We start from the raw sequence: 19,822 nt of genomic DNA, 5'->3' as shown, positions 1-19,822 counted from the left end.
GGGAAATTACAAGCCGATTAGCCTGACCTCGGTTGTTGGTAAGATTTTAGGGTCCATTATTAAGGATGAGATTTCAGAATGCTTGGAAGTGCATGGTAAAATCGGGCAAAGTCAGCATGGTTTCATCAAGGGGAGGTCATGCCTGACAAATCTGTTAGAATTCTTTGAGGAGGTAACGAGTAGGTTAGACAAAGGAGAGCCAATGGATGTTACCTACTTGGACTTCCAGAAGGCCTTTGACAAGGTGCCGCACAGGAAGCTGCTCAGTAAGATAAGAGCCTATGGTGTTAGAGGCAAGGTACTAGCATGGATAGAAGATTGGCTGTCTGGCAGGAGGCAGAGAGTGGGGATAAGGGGGTCCTTCTCAGGATGGCGGCCGGTAACTAGTGGAGTTCCGCAGGTGTCAGTGTTGGGACCACAACTTTTCACTTTATACATTAATGATCTAGATGAAGGAACTGAGGGCATCCTGGCTAAGTTTGCAGATGATACAAAGATAGGTGGAGGGACAGGTAGTATTGAGGAGGCGGGAGGCTGCAGAAGGATTTGGACAGGTTAGGAGAATGGGCAAAGAAGTGGCAGATGGAAAACAACGTGGGGAAGTGTGAGGTCATGCACTTTGGTAGGAAGAATAGAGGCATAGACTATTTTCTAAATGTATCCGCAAATGGTGCTGAACATTGTGCAATCATCAGCGAACATCCCCACTTCTGACCTTGTGTTGGAAGGAAGGTCATTGATGAAGCAGCTGAAGATGGTTGGGCCGAGGACACTACCCTGAGGAACTCCTGCAGTGATGTCCTGGAGCTGAGATGATTGACCTCCAACAACCACAACCATCTTCCTTTGTGCTATGTATAACTCCAACCAGTGGAGAGTTTTCACCCTGATTCCCATTGACTCCAGTTTTGCTAGGGCTCCTTGATGCCACACTCAGTCAAATGCTGCTTTGATGTCAAGGGCAGTCACTCTCGTCTCGCCTTGTGCGTTCAGCTCTTTTGTCCATGTTTGAACCAAGGCTATAATGAGGTCAGGGGCTGAGTGGCCCTGGCAGAACCCAAACCGGGCATCAGTGAGCAGGTTATTGCTAAGCAAGTGTCGCTTGATAGCACTGTTGATGACCCCTTCTATTACTTTACTGATGATGGAGAGTAGACTGATGGGGCAGTAATTGGCCGGGCTGGATTTGTCCTGCTTTTTTTCCACAGGACATTCCTGGGCAATTTTCCACATAGCTGGATAGGTGCCAGTGTTGTAGCTGTACTGGAACAGCTTGGCTAGGGGCGCGGCAAGTTCTGGAGCATAAATCTTCAGTACTATTGCTGGAATATTGGCAGGGTTCATAGACTTTGCAGTATCCCGTGCCTCAGCCATTTCTTGATATCATGTGGAGTGAATCGAATTGGCTGAAGACTGGCATCTATGATGCTGGGGACCTCTGGAGGAGGCCGAGATGGATCATCCACTCAGCACTTCTGGCTGAAGATTGTCGCGAATGCTTCAGCCTTATCTTTTGCACTGATGTGCTGGGCTCCTCCATCATTGAGGATGGGGGTATTTGTGGAGCCTCCTCCTCCACTGAGTTGTTTAATTGTCCACCACCATTCACGACTGGATGTGGCAGGAGTGCAGAGCTTAGATCTGATCCGTTGGTCGTGGGATCGCTTAGCTCTGTCTTATGCTGCTGCTTATGCTGTTTGGCACGCAAGTAGCCCTGTGTTGTAGCTTCACCAGGTTGACACCTCATTTTTAGGTTTGCCTGGTGCTGCTCCTGGCATGCCCTCCTGCACTCTTCATTGAACCAGGGTTGATCCACTGGCTTGATGGTAATGGTAGAGGGGAGGATATGCTGGGTCATGAGGTTACAGATTGTGGTTGTATACAATTCTGCTGCTGCTGATGGCCCACAGACATTAAGTTGAACGTTATGAATTAAACACTAAATGTAATTCAGTCAGGTTCATTATCGATCTGTTTTGTTCAGATGTTAAAAAAAAGAAAATGTCTCACCTTCTAATCTAATTCAATTAGAAAATTTCACTATAAAATCAATTTAAAACAAAGCTTAATTTAGGAAAGCAATATTTTGACAATAGGTTGGATGCCTTAATTTAAAACACTAAAATACAGCTTTCAACTTTCACCAATGGACGGAAAACTGGGGTAGTGGTTTGGCACCTGTTAGACACCCCACTTAACTTCAATGTTGATGGTTTAATGGATACAAGTCAGCAAATTATTAGAAGACTGTGATTTAGCTGATTTTACCCAGTCAGTATTTCGTGGGTTATAATTTAGCAGATTCTGCTATAACTGATGCAATAAGAACAACTTGCCTTTATATCACAGCATCACACAGTGCAGAAGAGGCCCTTCGGCCCATCGAGTCTGCACCGACACGTGAGAAACACATGGTGCCTTTAATGTAGACAAGTGTCCCAAGGCACTAGACAGGAGCATTATAAAACAAAATATGACATTGAACCACGTAAAGAGATATTAGGTCAGATGACCAAAAGCTTGGTCAAAAAAGTAGGTTCAGACAAACATTGACAAAAATTGAGCCAAAGGAAGGGATATTTTAGTGGTTGGCTAAAAGCTTGGTCAAAGAGGTATATTTGTATGAGCGAGAAGTAAAGAGGTGAAAACATTCAGAGAGGGAGTTCCAGAGCTTAAGGCAGAGCTGGCCGAGGACATGGCCATGAATGGAGGGGTGAAGAGGGGAGGTGTTGCACAAGAGGCCAGTGGTGGAGACACACATGGTTCTCGTAGGGTTCTTGGAGAGGTTCAAAGGTGGAGTAGCGGGGGAAAGATGGGCATGGATTTGGATGGTAGCAACACTGTAAAACATTATCTGTGAAGGCATCATACATTGTATGAGGCACTGTGAAACATATTGGATAACATGCTGGTGTCATAAATTCAAGTATTATTACCTAGGTCAATATGCACAATACAAACATGTACACAAAATACAGTTTACATGCTATAACATCACTTTACAATGCATTACTGAATACAAAGCAATAGAAATGTAATACATTAGTGTACCATGCAATACACCTTGTATATAAATGCACCAGGGTTATATAATGGGTACATGCCCAAGTAAGTTTTTGGTGGTGAGTGAATTAACCTGCCATCAGCGCAAGGTTAGGGAATCATGCCTGATTGCACTGATTTTCCGATATGTGCTAGCAGCAGACAAGGTTCGGGAAATTTAGGTTATAATGTAGTCAGTCATGATCCCGAGAAGAGAAAAAAAAACGTATCATACTGGACTGAACATTCCAGGGGGCAGTCAAAACTTCTCTGAGCAGTGAGCGGCTGCCCTGCTGAGCAGCCCATATGCAAATACTGAGTTACAGGTGACCATACCACACATTAGGAGCAGGAGTAGGCTATTCAGCCCCTCGAACCTGCTCTGCCATTTGATAAGATCGGGGTTGACCCGACTGTGGCCTCAACTCCTTTTTCCTGCCTGCCCCCTATAACCTTTGACCCCCCACTTGTTAGCTAAGAATCTACCTAACCCAGCCTTAAACATATTTAATGACCCAGCCTCCACCGCTCTCTGGGGAAGAGAATTCCACAGGCTCATTACACTCAGAGAAAAAACTTCTCCTCATCTCCATTTTAAATGGAAACCCCTTACTTTTAGACTGTGTCCCCTAGTTCTATTCTCTTCCCCCGAGGAAAAACATCCTTTCAGCATCCATCCTGTCAAGTCCCCTCAGGATCTTACATGGTTCAATAAGATCACCTTTCATTCTTCTAAATTCCAATGGATACAGGCTCAGCCTGTCCAACCTTTCCTCATAAGATAACCCCTCATCCCAGGAATCAGTTGAGTGAACCTTCTCTGAACTGCTTCTAATGCAATTATATCCTTTCATAGACAATGAGACCAAAACTGTAAACAGTACTCTACAATAAAATAAAGGCAAAATACTGCGGATGCTGGAAATCTGAAACAAAAACAAAAAATGCTGGAAAAAGTCAGCAGGTCTGACAGCATCTGTGGAGAGAAAGACAGAGTTAATGTTTCGAGTCGGTATGACTCTTCCTCAAAGCTACATTGGAGAGACCAAACGCAGACTGGGTGACCACTTTGCGGAACACCTTCGGTCTGTCTACAAGCATTACCCAAACCTCCCTGTCGCTTGCCATTTCAACACTCCACCCTGTTCTCTTGCCCACATGTCCGTCCTTGGCTTGCTGCATTGTTCCAGTGAAGCTCAACGCAAACTGGAGGAACAGCATCTCATCTTCCGACTAGGCACTTTACAGCCTTCTGGACTTAACACTGAGTTCAACAACTTCAGACCATGAACTCTCTCCTCCATCCTCACCCTCTTTTTGAAACCCCTCTTTTTTCTTATTCATTATTATTTTTAAATTTTTATTTATTTATTTCCCCCCCCGCTTATTTTCATTATTATCTTTTTAAATTTATTTCCACTTTTATTCATTGTTTTATCCCCAGCTTTTAGCTTCTTCGATCTTTTTTCCCACCACCACCCCCTCCCCCCACTCCACCCCCACTAGGGCCGTCTGTCACTTTCCAGAGTGTTTACCCTGGTCCTGCCATTTTCACATTCTGCTTTCCACTCTTAATGTCACCATTAGCACCTCCTTTAGCCAGTGTTACCACTATTAACAACCCTTTGACCTTTTATTTATGACGTCTTTCAGAATCTCTTCTTTGCTTCCACCTATCGCTGGCCTTCTATCCAGCTTCACCTGTCCCACCCCCCCTCCCTTAAACTGTATACATTTCACTACATTTCTACTGCCCTTTAGCTCTGAAGAAGTCATACGGACTCAGAACGTTAACTCTGTCTTTCTCTCCATAGATATTGTCAGACTTGCTGATATTTTTCCAGCATGTTTGGTCTTTGTCACAGTACACTACATGTGATCTCACCAATGTCCAGTACAAATGTAGCAAAACTTCCCTACTTTTCATATTCCATTCCCCTTGCAATGAACGACAACATTCCGTTTGCTTTCCTAACACTCGCTGTAGCTGCATATTAACTTTGTGTGATTCACAAACCAGCACAACCAGATCCCTCTGTACCTCAGAGCTCTGCAATCTCTCTCCATTTAAATAATATGCTGCTTATTTATTCTTCCTGCCAAAGTGAACAAGTTCACATTTTTCCACATTATACTCCATCTGCCAAATTTTTGCCCACTCACTTAACCTCTCTGTATCCCTTTGCAGACTCCTTACACCCTCTTCACAACTTATTTTCCCACCTACCTTAGTGTGATTGGCAAATTTAGCTACAACACATTCGATCCCTTCATCCAAGTCATTGATATCTATTGTAAGTAGTTGAGGCCCAAACACTGATCCCTCTGGCACTCCACTGGTTAGATCTTGCTTTACAGAGAGAGCAGCTGGGAGTTTGGCGAGTGAGAGAATCTTTACTTAGTTTTGTTTGCATTTAGCATTTAAATCACTTAAAGGGGACCTGGGTCCTCTGTGAAAACAAGGCAATCAACAGTGTGTCTTTGAAAAATGTTTTGAAAAATTATTAAACCTCCAATAGTCATTAAAATCTGAAAGAATTAGACTCCAAAACAAAAACAGAAATACCTGGAAAAACTCAGCAGGTCTGGCGGCATCGGCGGAGAACAGCAAAGTTGACGTTTCGAGTCCTCGTGACCCTTCAACAGAATTCCATACTTAGACTCCATACTTGTATAAATTAGCTTTTAGTGGCAGTGAGGCTGTTTGGCAGTAATTAAGACTTATCTTGCAAGTTAAAAAAATCACTTACAGTTGAATGGACAAGCCTAACATTTCTGGTGTTTTTAGTGGGCAACTAGTGTCCTTTTATGTATTTCAATACCAAGTCTATTAGTGAGGTGACGGTATAGTGCAGTTTGTATAGGAGCAGGGTGAATCAGGCAGCAAATTTCAGGTTTCAATGTTTACTGTACATGTGTTGGTGCTAGACGTTGCTGATCAATTTGTTCTGTAGATAAAAGCGAGCTCTGATAGTCTCATCGTTGTTCCTACCACAAAAACCGGGCTAATCTGTGTCCAGTGGTTTTTACTGAATGAAGTGACTGAGACAGAGTATGGTGGTCAACCTGCAGAAGAATGAGCTTTCAACACTAACTGTGAGTGGAATGCTGGAGCATCTGAGGCAAGTAAACGCTTGTTGATAATCCATGATATGTAAACGTAGGTTAGTAAGCATTGTTTTATTAATCAATTAAAATAAATAAAAATAGAATTGTAGCAAATTATTAGGAATAACAAGGACACAGTGGGAAATCATTAGAAAATATTGTGGAGTGTCATAATAAGCATGCTACTACATGGAGTAATTGAGGTAAATAGCTAAGATACCTTTGAAGGGAAGCTAAATAAGCACACGGAGAAAGGAATAGAAAGATGAAAATAAGGTTAGGTGAAGTAAGGTGGTGGTTTGTGTAGAGCATAAACATCGGCGCAGACCAACTGGCCCAAATGTATTTATTTGCTTAAATTCTATCTAAATTTCTGTGTGAAATAAAAATGTTGTAGGGAATCCCTCCAATTAGAATGTTCTGGAACAATGTCAGAAGAAATCAACCTTTACAAATATAATAAACACAGCATCAAGTCGCAGCTGGGGATGAATGCCAAATGAATCCTCACGAGCAAAAGGGGTTTTCAGAATTGTGTTACGGTGAATTCATATGAAAAACGAAAATATCTCAGCAAATCAAGTAAATAATGAAAAGGAAGAGCTCTGAATCCTGTCAGTAAATGAAGCATTAGGGCATAATACTGAAATAAAATTCCCAAACAAGCAAAACTCATACCGGCAAGTCCTTGTAAGATACAACCATGGCAAATGAATCTTTACAAGAAACCAGGGTCACACTAAATCATGTTAAGGAGCAGTAGCATTGTTAATATTGTGTAAGACGACTGTGAGAGCTCGGGCCACCATAGTCATTTGCTTTCAGAATTGAGAATGTCACGGTGAGTTGTGATTAATTCTTGAAAGACACAAGTGTCTCCCTGAATCAAAGTAAATCAAGTCATGAAAGCAATATACTGAGACCCTCCGAGAAACCAGTGTTTCTGTCAGACATTGAAAGAAGCAGAGTGTCTAAGTGAGTCAGGTTGTGGGAAAAATATGTGGCTCAACACAAGAGACTAAAATGTTCTGTGAATCACTGCACTGAACACAAACACAAGTGTCTCTGCAGAAATTCACTTTTACTTTAGTGCTTCTCATTTATCAAAACACCCAACTTGGGTTGAAAGTAGAGAGAAGTGATGAGGATATAAGCCAAGACACATACAAAGATGAAAACCTTCAGCAGACAGTGGGAAGGTGCGAGAGAGTGTTTGAGAGAGTGCCAGCGTGCCGGGTTCGGTGGTTGAAGGCTCTGGGGCCAATGGTTCAGACCGCCTCGCCAACCCGTGGGAGCTAGACCACTGGGAGATTTTGGCCGCACCTTCAAACAGTGACCAGGCACATCATCTTATGCCAATGTCACAGAGGAGGAACAGGAGAGAATGGAGAAAAGGAAGAGTGCAGCAGCATTTAAGGAGGGTGTACCGGGGCACAATATTACTCCCTCAGCTAAAGAATTTACAGGCAAGGCAACGTTTGTGAACTGCACCACACGAAGTTCATCACACCCATCACCCTTGCATTTTCCCAACTGCACAGCTCCAATGCTCAGTGCATTGACTTGTCACATTTCAGTTGTAATCTTCAAGTGCATCTATGCCCATATTCCACATAACCTCTGCAATATTCACCAGTCCTACATCTCAACACACATTCTGACCTTTCAGTTTTGGTCTAGTGTGCTCCATGTACTTCCCCCTTCACTTAACATCGGTGCAGGTTCCCAACCACACCCATAAAAAAGGGTCAAATTTGGCTGCTCGGTTTCAGGACTGAAAACTGGGGTAAATAAGTTTCTGTCCCAATTTACTGACCAAAATATGCGGCCACTGTAGGGCCTGAGTTGTTCACTTGTCGGGCACGTGCAATCAGCAGGCCAGGAAACCTCCGGATGCCATCGGCCCTGCCACGATTTCATGTTTTGTTGGCCGATGAACGGGCAGCCATCGTGAAACGCGCGCCGAGAAATGCTCGGTGTTGCGGGGGGTGGGGGCGGGAAGAGGGCAGGCGCCGACATAACTGAGGGTGCGGGCGAGCGCTTTTCAGTGACCTCCCTGAAGGCAGACAGCTGCCCCGGGGGAGCTGCGGACCTCCACAGGATAAAGGAAACGACAGAAATGCTGCAAAAATAATGTCCTGGCAGCACAATCAAGCACCAGGTTTCTCTCTCAACTTTATTGCCCCCCACGGAGATTTCGTCCCGTCCTGGATCGAGGTTTGGGCAAAAATGCGAGTGTTGCCCGGGAGAGTGGCCCGTCCGCCAACCGTCAATGTGGGCGGGCCGCGTAAAGTCACTACTAATTGCATCGTTAATGGGCATAATTGCCCACGTAATTGTCAGTGGGTACGCTTCCGACTGCCACACTTGCCCACCAAGCAAAACATCACGCCAGTGCGCGATGACGTCGGGACACTTGTCTGACGTGATCTCACGCTATTTCACATCCATTCGGGTCGGGCATACCCGCCCCTTGGGACATGAAATTCTGGCCTAGGTTTCAGATGTGCCAAAAGCAGCCATGGAAAGTTCAAGGCCATATTTTGCATTGGGTGCACCGGGTTCAAAACGAAACCAGTTGGAATGCTTGTGTACCATTCCTGGTGGCCAGTTGCAGGACAACGCTTGGTTAAGAAGAAAGTCGAAGCTAAGAAGCCGACAAGCTGATTTGAACTCTGCCGCTTCACCTGAGGCACTTTTTTCCAGAAAATTCACATGATCGCCTAAGGAAACTCATGCTTCAAAACATGTTCTTGGATCAGGTTTATCATTTTTGGCTTGTATTTGTAGATTAGAACTGAAATTGGATATCCTGCTAAAAGTATCAGTGCCTTATCAGCAAATGCACTTTTCATAATGAGTCCAAGAGCAGCGTTAACTGTCCTCCGATTATTAATAGTACCTTATCAAAATATGGGTTTCTCTTCTCCTTGTGCTGCCCACAAGATACAGCGGCAGATGTGGACTTAGTTATGACTCACCATATCTGAGATGAAACACATTTGGCCAGGCTGCTGTCTGATGCCAACATCATGGAGCGTCGTTGCGAACTTGCGATTGTGATCACCACCACACGACAAAGCACAAATGTATTGACCTACGATGCAAAAATAAGGATTTACCCATTTTACACCAACACTTCTGTAGCCGATAGGTGAAAGTTAATAACAACTTACACTTAGCACTTTTAATGTGGTGAATTGTTTCAATTACCAGGAACTGTAAGAAGAATTAGGGAGGTGAACGGAAGCAAGGTGAAAAAGGTAGGTAAAAAAATAAATATATGTTTAAATCCAAAAAAGCCATTTCAGCAACCCTGCCCAAGCCTAAAAGTGCACTCAGGAATTTACACAGGAGTGATCAACTGACCTTGCTTGATTCTATTGCATCAGCTCCTGAATACAATTAGAATAATCTCCTTGCGTATTTGTACAGGTTCGGGGATGGCTATGATTGACAGGGGGCAAAACATCTAGGGTGCATCACACAATAAATGTCCAATTAAAGTTAGCCTGTATTGCTATCGAAAAATTTGTAAGTGCGGGGATGCAAGGTGGACTAGGGACCATGGACAGAATGACCCACTGTGAAGAAAAGTTGGGTGTTTTTGTGGAGGAGGTGCAGCAGAGGATGGTAACCATATGTAGGCTGACAGGAGCCCTCATCTGCATCCCAATGTACAACAAACAGAGTAGTCAAAAATATCTAGCGTAAACATAAGTCATGGGGGTGGAAAAATGCCATGGTAATGCTGACCAGAATTTGCCAACTGTGGCTAAGTGTATGGCTATTGCCTACATGCTAAAAACACAACTATTCATTCAGGATCAGTAGAAGAGGATGGGAAGTATACAAATGGACAATTTTTAACACCGCCATGATCATATATCTGCAGGCAAAATTTTGTGCCTCGCACCAAAAATACTTCCAATGTCGCACATAATCGTTGCATACTGTGGCCCCAAATCAGATTGTTCCTGCACTTTCAGAGGTGCAGTTTTTTCGGAGGAGACACTAAACTGATGCACCATCTACTTTCTCAGGTGGACGTAAAGGATCCCGTGGGCGCTATTTCAAAGGAGAGCGCGAGGTTTATCCCCGGCATCCTCAGCCAATTCTTACCACTCGAGTCAACATTATTAAAACAGATTGCCTGGCCATTGGCACATTGGCACATCGCTAGCTGTGTGTAAATTAGCTGCTGCGTTTGTGACATTACAATAGTGAGGTGACGTCAAAGGCACTTCATTGGCTGTAAAGCACTTTGGGACGTCCTAAGGTTGTGAAGGACCACTGGCCGGGGTTTTCCGGCCCCATCGCGGGTGGGACCTGCTGTGGACGAGGCAGCGCCCCAGCCAGGAGTCCATTGACTTGCGCTGGGACCAGAAGATCCCCGCGGGGTGGGGTGCAGGGGTGGGGTGGGGAAAATCCCGCCCACTATCTAAATGCAGGTGTTTCTTTCAGGGGGGGATCCGTGGAAAAAACCGAACTCAAAACTTACATCGTCAGAGTAGGAATCAGTAAACCTTCTGAAAATCTACAAGAACTGCAAGATGGGATTTAGCAGCTTATCATAATGAACCACCACTTAGAAAGGCCAGAATGTTGGTCTAACACTGACTCAGACTATTGCAGGAAAATGAATCCGGAACTGATTTCCATCAGCTTTGGAAAGAAAGATCACATCCAACTTACAAAACACTTCAGTAAGAAATGGAACCTTTCAGTAATTCATTTTGAGTCATTTTGTTGAACCAATAATTTACACATCGTTCAAAAGAACTAGTTCAAATTTAAATTCTGTTAAACATGCAGCTGAAGGTGAAGTAATTTGATATTTAGGAAATCCTGCAGCTGATATATCGATCCAAAGAACAGGGGTAACGATGATTTTTTTTAGTTAATTGATTTTGGATGGCAAATAACATTATTTTTCACGATTAATGAGGCCTTCTTTGGTATAGTCTTAGGAAGATTTTCATTGCAAGAATTAAATTTATTTTGATAAACAATATGACAAGGAGTTGATCTGAAATAGCACAATGTGTGCCTGTTTAAAATTGTCGGCAATTTTGCAGTTTCTTGATCAACAAGTTCTAGTTATTAGGCTCACGCCCTCCTATCCAATGCCTCAGAGTTAATTTGGAGCTTTCCTGGGTATTAATAATATCTCAGGAATTCAACCACTTCAACTTTCTATGAACTAAATATTAAATCAATTAATTTCTATGCTTTATGCTACATGGTGGTGATTCAATTTATTTTATGATGCCTAATCACACTACTTTGTCAGAAAAACTGATTTCTCATTGATGGGCTAAGGTTAACTGCTTTTTACTGGAGTTTACAACACAATTAAGAATTACAGCAAATGAAGGCTGGTAGTTGCTTTAGACTCAGAACACAAGTTTAGACATATCAAGAAATATATATATATATTATAATAATGGCTTTAGTACAAAATTGAGATCATTTGTTTTTACTCTCTGTATGTTCCCACAATTACATTTTCTATTCTTATATTCTATTTATTTTTGGTCTTTGCTTTAATTTTTCTCCTCTTCCCTTTAATCTCCTTGGATCACGTGTTCATTTTCCTGAAGGGGGACATAAATGAGGAAAGCAAGAAAGGAAATATAAAAACTCAGAAAAAGCAAATGAACAATGAAAGAGAAAAGAATAAAAGGACAAAAACCTGAAATCAAGCGACAGCAGGAAAAGTAACAATCGGACAAAAAGGCATTTATTCCCCAGGCAGAGAAAGATAACAAAATCATAAAAAATAACAAAAAGATTGAGGGTCTACAACTGGCTATATTGAAGTTTTAAAGTGTTAAATTCAAGGAGCCATTTTGAGCACAAACACGAGGACTTTGACAAGTGAAGTGGGGCAGACATGCACAATTATCACAATTCCAGGAACGAGATAATTAAACTTCATACTTTAATCATTTTTGGCTTTTGAATGTCATACATAAGACTCATACAGGAAGACTATCAATGTATATAGCCTAAATATTTCATATGTACCACAGCGTGCAGTGATAAAAAAGTAAGCCCAATCAGAAAGTTGTCACATTATGTGCTAAATCCTGTCATGATTGGGTGTGAGAATCTGGTTTAATTTATCTCCACAGCTGGTGTGCGGATTGATTTTATCTGCTTGCTAAAGCAAACCTCTAAACAGTGTATAAGGAGTTCATTTACCATTTGACTAAGAGCAAATCACTCTCTCTGTGAGAGTGAGATAAAGGATAGCAACAACAGATTGAGACAGCAAAGAACAAGGACTGTCAGGGACACAGATCTGAAAGAAAGTGGGGCAACAGCACCAGGAGATTGGATAAGACGATGATCAATGCAGGAAATGGCATTTCTTTCCTTTGTCATGTTGTGGAGAGATATTCGTCAACATGAGAAGCATATTAAATCTCAGCACTTCTGCTATTAAACTGATCAAACTCATTACCAAAAGTACGGACGCAAGTGCCGACAATGCAACTGCCTGGGACAAATATCGATGATTAAAATGAGCTTTTGTATCTCTTTTTGTCTTTGCAACTGAAAAATGGTGCACCACTGAACTCTGCTCTGAGGAGGAATTATTTGTTTAGAGTTAATCCTCGTGAACGAGGCACGGAAAGGTCAATAGGTGCTCAATATTCAGTCATCACCGAGCATCTATGTGGAATTTGATCATTTTTACATCCATTTACCGTGGTGTGATAAACACCGTTAAAGTTATGGGGAATGTTAGGCCTTTCTGTCAACAACCTTGGCTTCAGCCTTCTCTCTGATTAACACTGCTTAATAACGATGACAACAACAACTTGCATTTATATAGTGCCTTCAATGTAGTGGAACATCCCAAGGCACTTCACAGGAATATTATCAGACAAAAAATATTGAAACTGAACCAAAGAAGGAGGCTTAGAACAAAGGATCAAAAGCCTCGTCTCTATGGTCCCAATGTTATTTTGGAGATGCTTTTGGAGTTGTGGATGGGAGACCCTGAAGTATGGGTTTCTCAAGCGCCCCACAGTTTTTATCTGCGGGAGGTGTATTAATTTTCTTTCCCCAGGCCTCCCGGCCAACAGTCAGCCTGACTGACTGCAGAAGGACGCAGCAGAGCAGCAGGAAGGGCGAGGGCTCTGTTGGGGCTTCCAAAGGTGGTGATGGTGTGGCAGGTTGAGGTTGGGGGGGAAGGGATGATGGGTTGTGGGGGTTGACCATGGGTGGTGGTGGGAACAGATGTTGTTGAGGGGTGGGATATGATCACGATGAGGGACAAAGGGGTATTTAGATCACTGGGTGTTTACAAGCAAACTTGTTGGGCTGGGAGGAAACAGTCCTGCTCCAACTGGCCCACAAGCAGTTAATGGAGAAGCACTTAGCTGACGGAAGCAGCCCTCCTCTTAACCAGCTGGGCTTCCTGAGGTCATGTGGTTAAAAATAGAATCACTGTTAAAATGGAGGCACACAGCCTTCTTGAAGGTTTCAATGACCGGCCCATCTCCTGCATGCAGATTAGTTACCTGCCCTCCATCCTGCTTCTGGTAAAACTGCGAGCGGGTTGATTCGAGGCAGGCTGAGTTCCTGGTTCAGATTTTTTCATTTTTTAAACTTCTCACCTGAACCAAAACCTGCCTGTTGTGTGGGGGTTTAATTATCCCGGTGAAGGTTTAATGAGTTAGACTTTTGGGTCATTTTCTAATCAGTGCTCCTTGTATAATATTGACTCACAGGTGAAATGTAAAGAGCGTGGATCCTGACAGCTGCACGGGTGCCAATGCAAATTGTAAGTGCCTGCGGCGGGCGCGTGTCCCGTGTGCAATCGTGCAGCGGAGGCAGTGTGTCTGTCGCCACTACACCTCAACTGAATTAGTTCCAGGTCAGAGCCAGCTATAAAAGGCTCATCCCACCAGGCAGGGAGAACTGGTGCCAAATGGGAGAAGTACTCATCTACCTGCAGGACCGTGTTTAAAATGTTTCCGCAACTCGCTGCCCCCATTCCCTCTTGACACTCTCCATCAGGTGACCACCATTTCATCTATCAGTTTATGTTCTTGGATCCCTATCATTTATTCCCCCCCAACCCACCCCTTTCATCTGCATTGTCTTACTTTTGGACTCACCCCACCACATGCACTGCCACTGACAAAGAGCAGCCACACAGTTTAGTGATGCCTCCCTGCAGGTTCTCCTCCAGGCCGTCCCTGTACAGGCAGGGAAGTTCTCTTCCTCAGGGAAAAGTGATAGGAGACCCTCTTGCTTGACCTAGGTGGGCTGGGTGGAGGTCGCAGAGGAGGGGAGCAGCTGTTGAGTCCACCCAAGATCCTGGGTCCGGTGCAGTAAATGGATGAATGACTGTCTCTGAACAGCCAGGGTAAGCAGAAAGGTGGTACTGCACCAAAGGACCACTCATGAGGGTATCAGGCCAAGGGACTTTGCAAGTGGGAAAAGAGACCAAGCTGGGAAATGCATACTCATTATCAGTACCACCTGGCCAAAGAAGCCAGGCCGTGTGACTGTTGGACATGATAAGGCAATGGGGTACCAGCTAGAATGTGTGGCTATTATGTGGCATGGGATAAGGGGGCTAGGTGTCTCTTGACCTGCTAATAATTCTCCAATTTGTTGTGCAGGACAAGGATTCAATGCCAAGTCCGAAACAGGAGGAGGAATGGCTGAGGGTCATCATGCTTTTGGAGCAGGAGGCTATGAAGATAGCTGGAGGACAGGGAGGATGCTCCATTACAGATGGTGAGGCTGGACCTGCCAGCCAGCAGAATGAGAATGCCTCCAAGCTGGTATTGAGGCGTTAGCACCATAGAGACATGCATGAAATTGTAGTTTCCTAATAGACTGGGCTGCTCCTTAATGTCTTTTTTGTTGTTCTCCACTGCAGATCATTGCCGCAGGCTCAGAAGGACAAAGCCAATCGTGCCAACAGGTGGCTCCACCTCTGATGAAGATAAAGAACAGCCAGAGGATGCCCCGTCATCTACCCGTCTCCCATCCCCCCGCCAGCGCAGTTACACTCACACGTGTTTCCAAAAGTTCTTGTGTAGAATCGGGGGCACACACTTGTGATCGCTTCACGGACGCGCCCCAACAGTTGAGGGAGGCTGCATCATCCAAGGTCCCTGACAGTGAGAGGACTGTTGGAGACCAGGCCCGTGCTGAGCCCCTACTGATTACGAACATCTGGTCTCAGTGACAAAAGGTCACTGGAGATACAGAGGCAGACAGGGGAACATCTGGCAGAGGTGCCAGAGTCAATACGGAACTTTGCACAGACAGTGGAAGAGTTTATCTACTCCTTGGCTTCTGCCATGGCTCCACCATGGAGATGGTGGCAACTGCCATAGAGAGTCAGGTCTAGGATAGGTTCCATATGTGCGAGGATCTACATTCTGTCTCTTGGTCTATGGGTTAGTGGCTGGGCAAGAGGGCAATGAGGCACGTGGACCTCCCTCCAGGTACCCCCTTCTCCTCAAGGGAACAGGAAGGTGCTCAATTTGCACCCAGAGGGTGAAGGAGCGCCAACCAGCTGCCCCACAGCCTCCTCTCAGGGCACTCCTATGGTGAGAGACTGCTCCTCTGCCCCTCTGCCAGTGACCCCTGAGACCCCAGTAGGTGAGGCCAAGGAAGGCGGCCCTGCACGCATGCAGCGGCCCCCAGTAGGCCAGGCCCTCAAGGCCATGGACCACCAGAGGAAGGTCGCCAAGGTCATCATACAAGCATCCCTCTCAGTCGCCTCCCTCCCCATCAGCTGCTGACCTTGGGATTGCACCAAGGCTTAGTGGTCACATAAGGAAAGTTAAGGAGTATTGAGGGCACAGGGTGGCCAGGGCGCTGAGACACAGTTATTGCACATGATTGTAGATATCACAATATATTTTAAAAGCAGAAGACTGCAGATGCTGGAGATCGGAAATGAAACCAGAAAATGCTGGGAAAACTCAGCAGGTCTGGCAGCATCTGTGGAGAGAGAAACAGAGATAAAGGGCAGAATTTTCCATAAATGAAATGAAGTGCGTTGGCCGACGGTTTTGGCAGTGCACACCCCGCTGTCCGGGATGGCAGGAACTCAGGTCCAGTTCTGCGCATGGAGCCTCATTAATTCTGCAAAGGGCACATATCAGTTCAAATCACCTGGCGGGTCAGGAGCTGATTCGTCTGCCCGACGTTAGCTGGCGGGTTCAAAGGTCTGGGCGCCATATTTAAAGGCCAGTCCAATATACAATCCAGCCCACCCGGGGTGTCCGGCAGCCAAAAGAGGTAGGCCAAGAGCTTGAAGAAGGCAGCACCCGCTTCACGCACCAGGCCCTCCAGGTCCTGATCAGAGGGGTGCAGGCGCAAAGGCAAGTGATCCATCCCAGGGATGGCTGCAGGAAGCCCGGCAGCCTCACCTCTTCAGCATGGGAGGCCATCGCAGAGCGGGTCAGCGCGGCTGGGAACCACGCCCGGAAGAGGAAGAGGATGAATGACCTCATCCGCTCCGCAAGGGTAAGTCATCCTTCAACACCCTCCAATATCAAACTCTCATCATGCACTCAAATGGCTCCTCTCTTAAGGGGTTTCATATAACCATTAGCTGGGGACATATATCAACACTTGTTCTCTCACCGAGAAGTTCACATCACCACCATCCCATCTACCATGTTGCTCACACTCCATCCTCTGGCCCTTCTGGGGAGGGTTCATCACACACAGGGGACATGCATCTCACCCAACCCCTGCTCCATCTGTACTCATCACAAGCCTTTCTTTCTTCTTCACACAGGCCAAGCTGGCGCACAACAGGCACAAGAGAGTGTAGACCAGGGGAGGGACGCCTGGCACCCTCGCCCTCAGTGAATTAGAGGAGTCTGCAGTCGAGCTGGCTGGGGATGACAGGGATCACTCCTGTGGGGAAGGGGAGATCGGCCTCTCCAACCAAACTAGTACGGGTCACAGCTCCATCAGCACATCAAATCCTGACAGTCACAGTGAGTCACATACAGTCTTATATAGCTCATGCTCATTAACTGAAGCTCTACTTTCTAGGCACCAGCAGATTGAGCCCACCCAGCCAGTCCTGTACCAGTGTGAGCACCCGACTTCATCTGAAGGGGAATCTCCAGGAGAACCATCACAGCACTCACACGCACCCTCCACCAACTCAGGGACACACACATCGGTGGGGCACAGATGTAGATTAGGCTCGGGGTCACTTTCTGGGGAACACCTCACTGACACGTCCCTGCAGCAGCCGGAGGCAGTGACAGCTCAGGTCTCCGGCACTCAGAGGGCTGCAGGAGTCCAGCCACCCACTCAGTCCGAGTCAGATGATGAGCCTCTGGAAGCAGCTGCCAAATCTATGCTGGAGATGCAACAACAGGCAGCGGAACATCAGGCAGAGACTCGGCAGTCACTCAGCAGACCAGAGTGAACGATGGAGGAGTCCATCCGCGTTCTGTCTGATGTCATGGCTCTGACAAGCAAGCGCCTCGAGGTCACCATGGGAAGGCTGACAATCACCATGGAGACCTTGGTCCAGCAGCTCTTGCCAAATTTGCACTCAGCCCTGCACTCCATTGGCCACTCACCCTGGTGGGCACCATCAGGATGTAGGCGACATGGCAACAAGGCACCTTGACCACCCTCCGGGTGCACCATCTCCTGCAGGAGTCAGGGTGGGGTCCTCAGCACCCACAGGGAGGATGAGCATCAGCCAGAAACCCCAGGGTCTCCTCTCAGGATACCCCAAAGGTGTGCAGCTGTTCACAGACCCCTCTGCCTGTGACCCCATCCACTTCAACTTCTCAAGCCGCTGAAGGTTCCTCTGCCCCTGAGCAAGTGACCCTTATCAGGCCATGGCCATCCAGGCCTTGGGCCACCAGTGAACATCCGTTAAGGTCATAGCAGACATCAGGACGTAGCAGTCAGCAGGCTAACTCCACCTCTGCTGCAGATGTCAGGGCTGTACCCAGGCATAGCGGTAGAGTTAGGAAAGTGATGTCATTTTTGATCACGGGTGTGCTAGACATGTAATTAAACTGCACTTTTGTGAATATATTTGATGGTTATGTGAATGTTCCTGTCAACTGAAGGCGTTGAGATTTTGTACTTTAGAATCCTCTTATTTCGAGGTTTAGCCTTCCTCCCACTCAATGATAGTGTCCCACTGTGAGATTCCTTCCTCCATGATGTGATCGCACTCATATTAACCCTCAGCAGCCTCGTGAGGTTCCTGGACCTCCGGAATTTCATCCTCTGATGAGCTCTCATCCTCCTCCATGTCACCCTCTGGCAGGGGGTCACCTCTTTGCATAACTAGATTGTGAAGGGTGCAGCACACTGCAATGATGCAAAAACTCTGTCAGGAGTGTATTGGAGTGAACCCCCTGAACGGTCTAAGCATCTGATACGCATCTTCAGAAGCCCTATGGTCTGCTCTGTAAGGGAGTGTGTGGAGCTGTGAGCAGCGTTGTACCTCTCCTCGGAACGACTCTGAGGGCAACACATCGGTGTCATCAGCCAGCACTTCAGTGGATACCCCTTATCCCCAGGCAGCCACCCCTGCAGATGTAATGGCCCCTCAAAAATTCCAGGCACCTGGGAGTGACTCAGGATGTAGAATCATGGCAACTCCCAGGGTACCGGACAAAAACGTGCAGTGTTGCTTCCCGTGATCGCACTCCAGTTGTACACTGATGGAATGATCACTCTTGTGGTTTATAAACATTAGGGGCTGCTGCCATGGAGCCCGTATAGCCACACGTGTACCGTCTATTGCACCCTGCACTCTTGGGAAGCCTGAGATGGTGGCAAAGCCAGTGAATGTCGCAGCCTGGCTATCTTCATCCAGAGCAAACCTGACATAATGATCGACCTTCCTATAAGGGGTGACCTCCATTGTGCATCGATGTGTTGCGGACTGAGAGATGCTGCATAGGCCGCCTGTTGATCCTTGGAAAGAAACAGTGGTAAAGAAATTGAGCGCTGTGGTCACCTTCAAAGCCACTGGCAAGAGATGCCCTCCAATTCCACGTGGCATCAGGTCTTCATGAAGAATGTGGCATACATGATGTACCAGAGCTCAGGACAAGCGCAGACGTGCACAGCATTGCCTCTCACTCAATTGTAAATAGGAGACTCTTGAATGATAAACCATAGGTCTGGCGAGTCGCCCCTGTTGTCTGGGTCTTTCCTCCTGACTTTCCTGTTCATGCTGTGGCTCTGCTTGACCATGTTCCTCCTGCCGGAGCCGTGCGCAGAGACGCCTCTTCCTCCTTTGCCTCCTCCATTGCATTAGGACCCTGACAAAGGCAGCATTGAGCCCCGGATCCATATCTGCTTTTGCCTTCTCTATGAAAGGAAACATTGAAGACATTAATGATTCAAGGGGCAAGAAAGCGAAGCTCAGAGGATGACACGTTTGGAGACTGTAAGGGTCCAAAGTTTTTCCTGCCCTACTTGCATGGTGGCTGATGCCGCCTTGTCCCTGAGACACTAGCACACACATCGAGGTGATCAAGATGACATCGCAGATATCTAACATCTTGAGCCCTGCGTGGGATGCTAAAATTTAAATGAGATGATTGACCCAACCTCGCTCTGTGCTCCAATCTCTGATGTGGCACATTAATGATCAATTAGTTGCTCACGGTCAATGAGTGAATTT

General features: G+C 46.0%; 1 protein-coding gene across 1 annotated transcript in view; it reads right to left on the bottom strand.

Moving 5' to 3' along the window:
• adgrd2 (adhesion G protein-coupled receptor D2) overlaps positions 1-19,822 on the bottom strand; it is a 191,064-nt gene that overhangs the window by 106,636 nt on the left and 64,606 nt on the right. Inside the window, exon 19 of the mRNA XM_078551262.1 lies at positions 9,132-9,247. Coding sequence (XP_078407388.1) covers positions 9,132-9,247 — 116 coding nt within the window. The remainder of the gene's footprint in view (positions 1-9,131; positions 9,248-19,822) is intronic.

The sequence above is a fragment of the Cetorhinus maximus genome, chromosome 10 (assembly GCF_964194155.1).
Source record: "Cetorhinus maximus chromosome 10, sCetMax3.hap1.1, whole genome shotgun sequence".
NCBI classification, from domain to species: domain Eukaryota; kingdom Metazoa; phylum Chordata; class Chondrichthyes; order Lamniformes; family Cetorhinidae; genus Cetorhinus; species Cetorhinus maximus.
The sequence above is the reverse complement of the archived record's forward strand: the minus strand, read 5'-3'. Positions and strand labels throughout refer to the sequence as shown.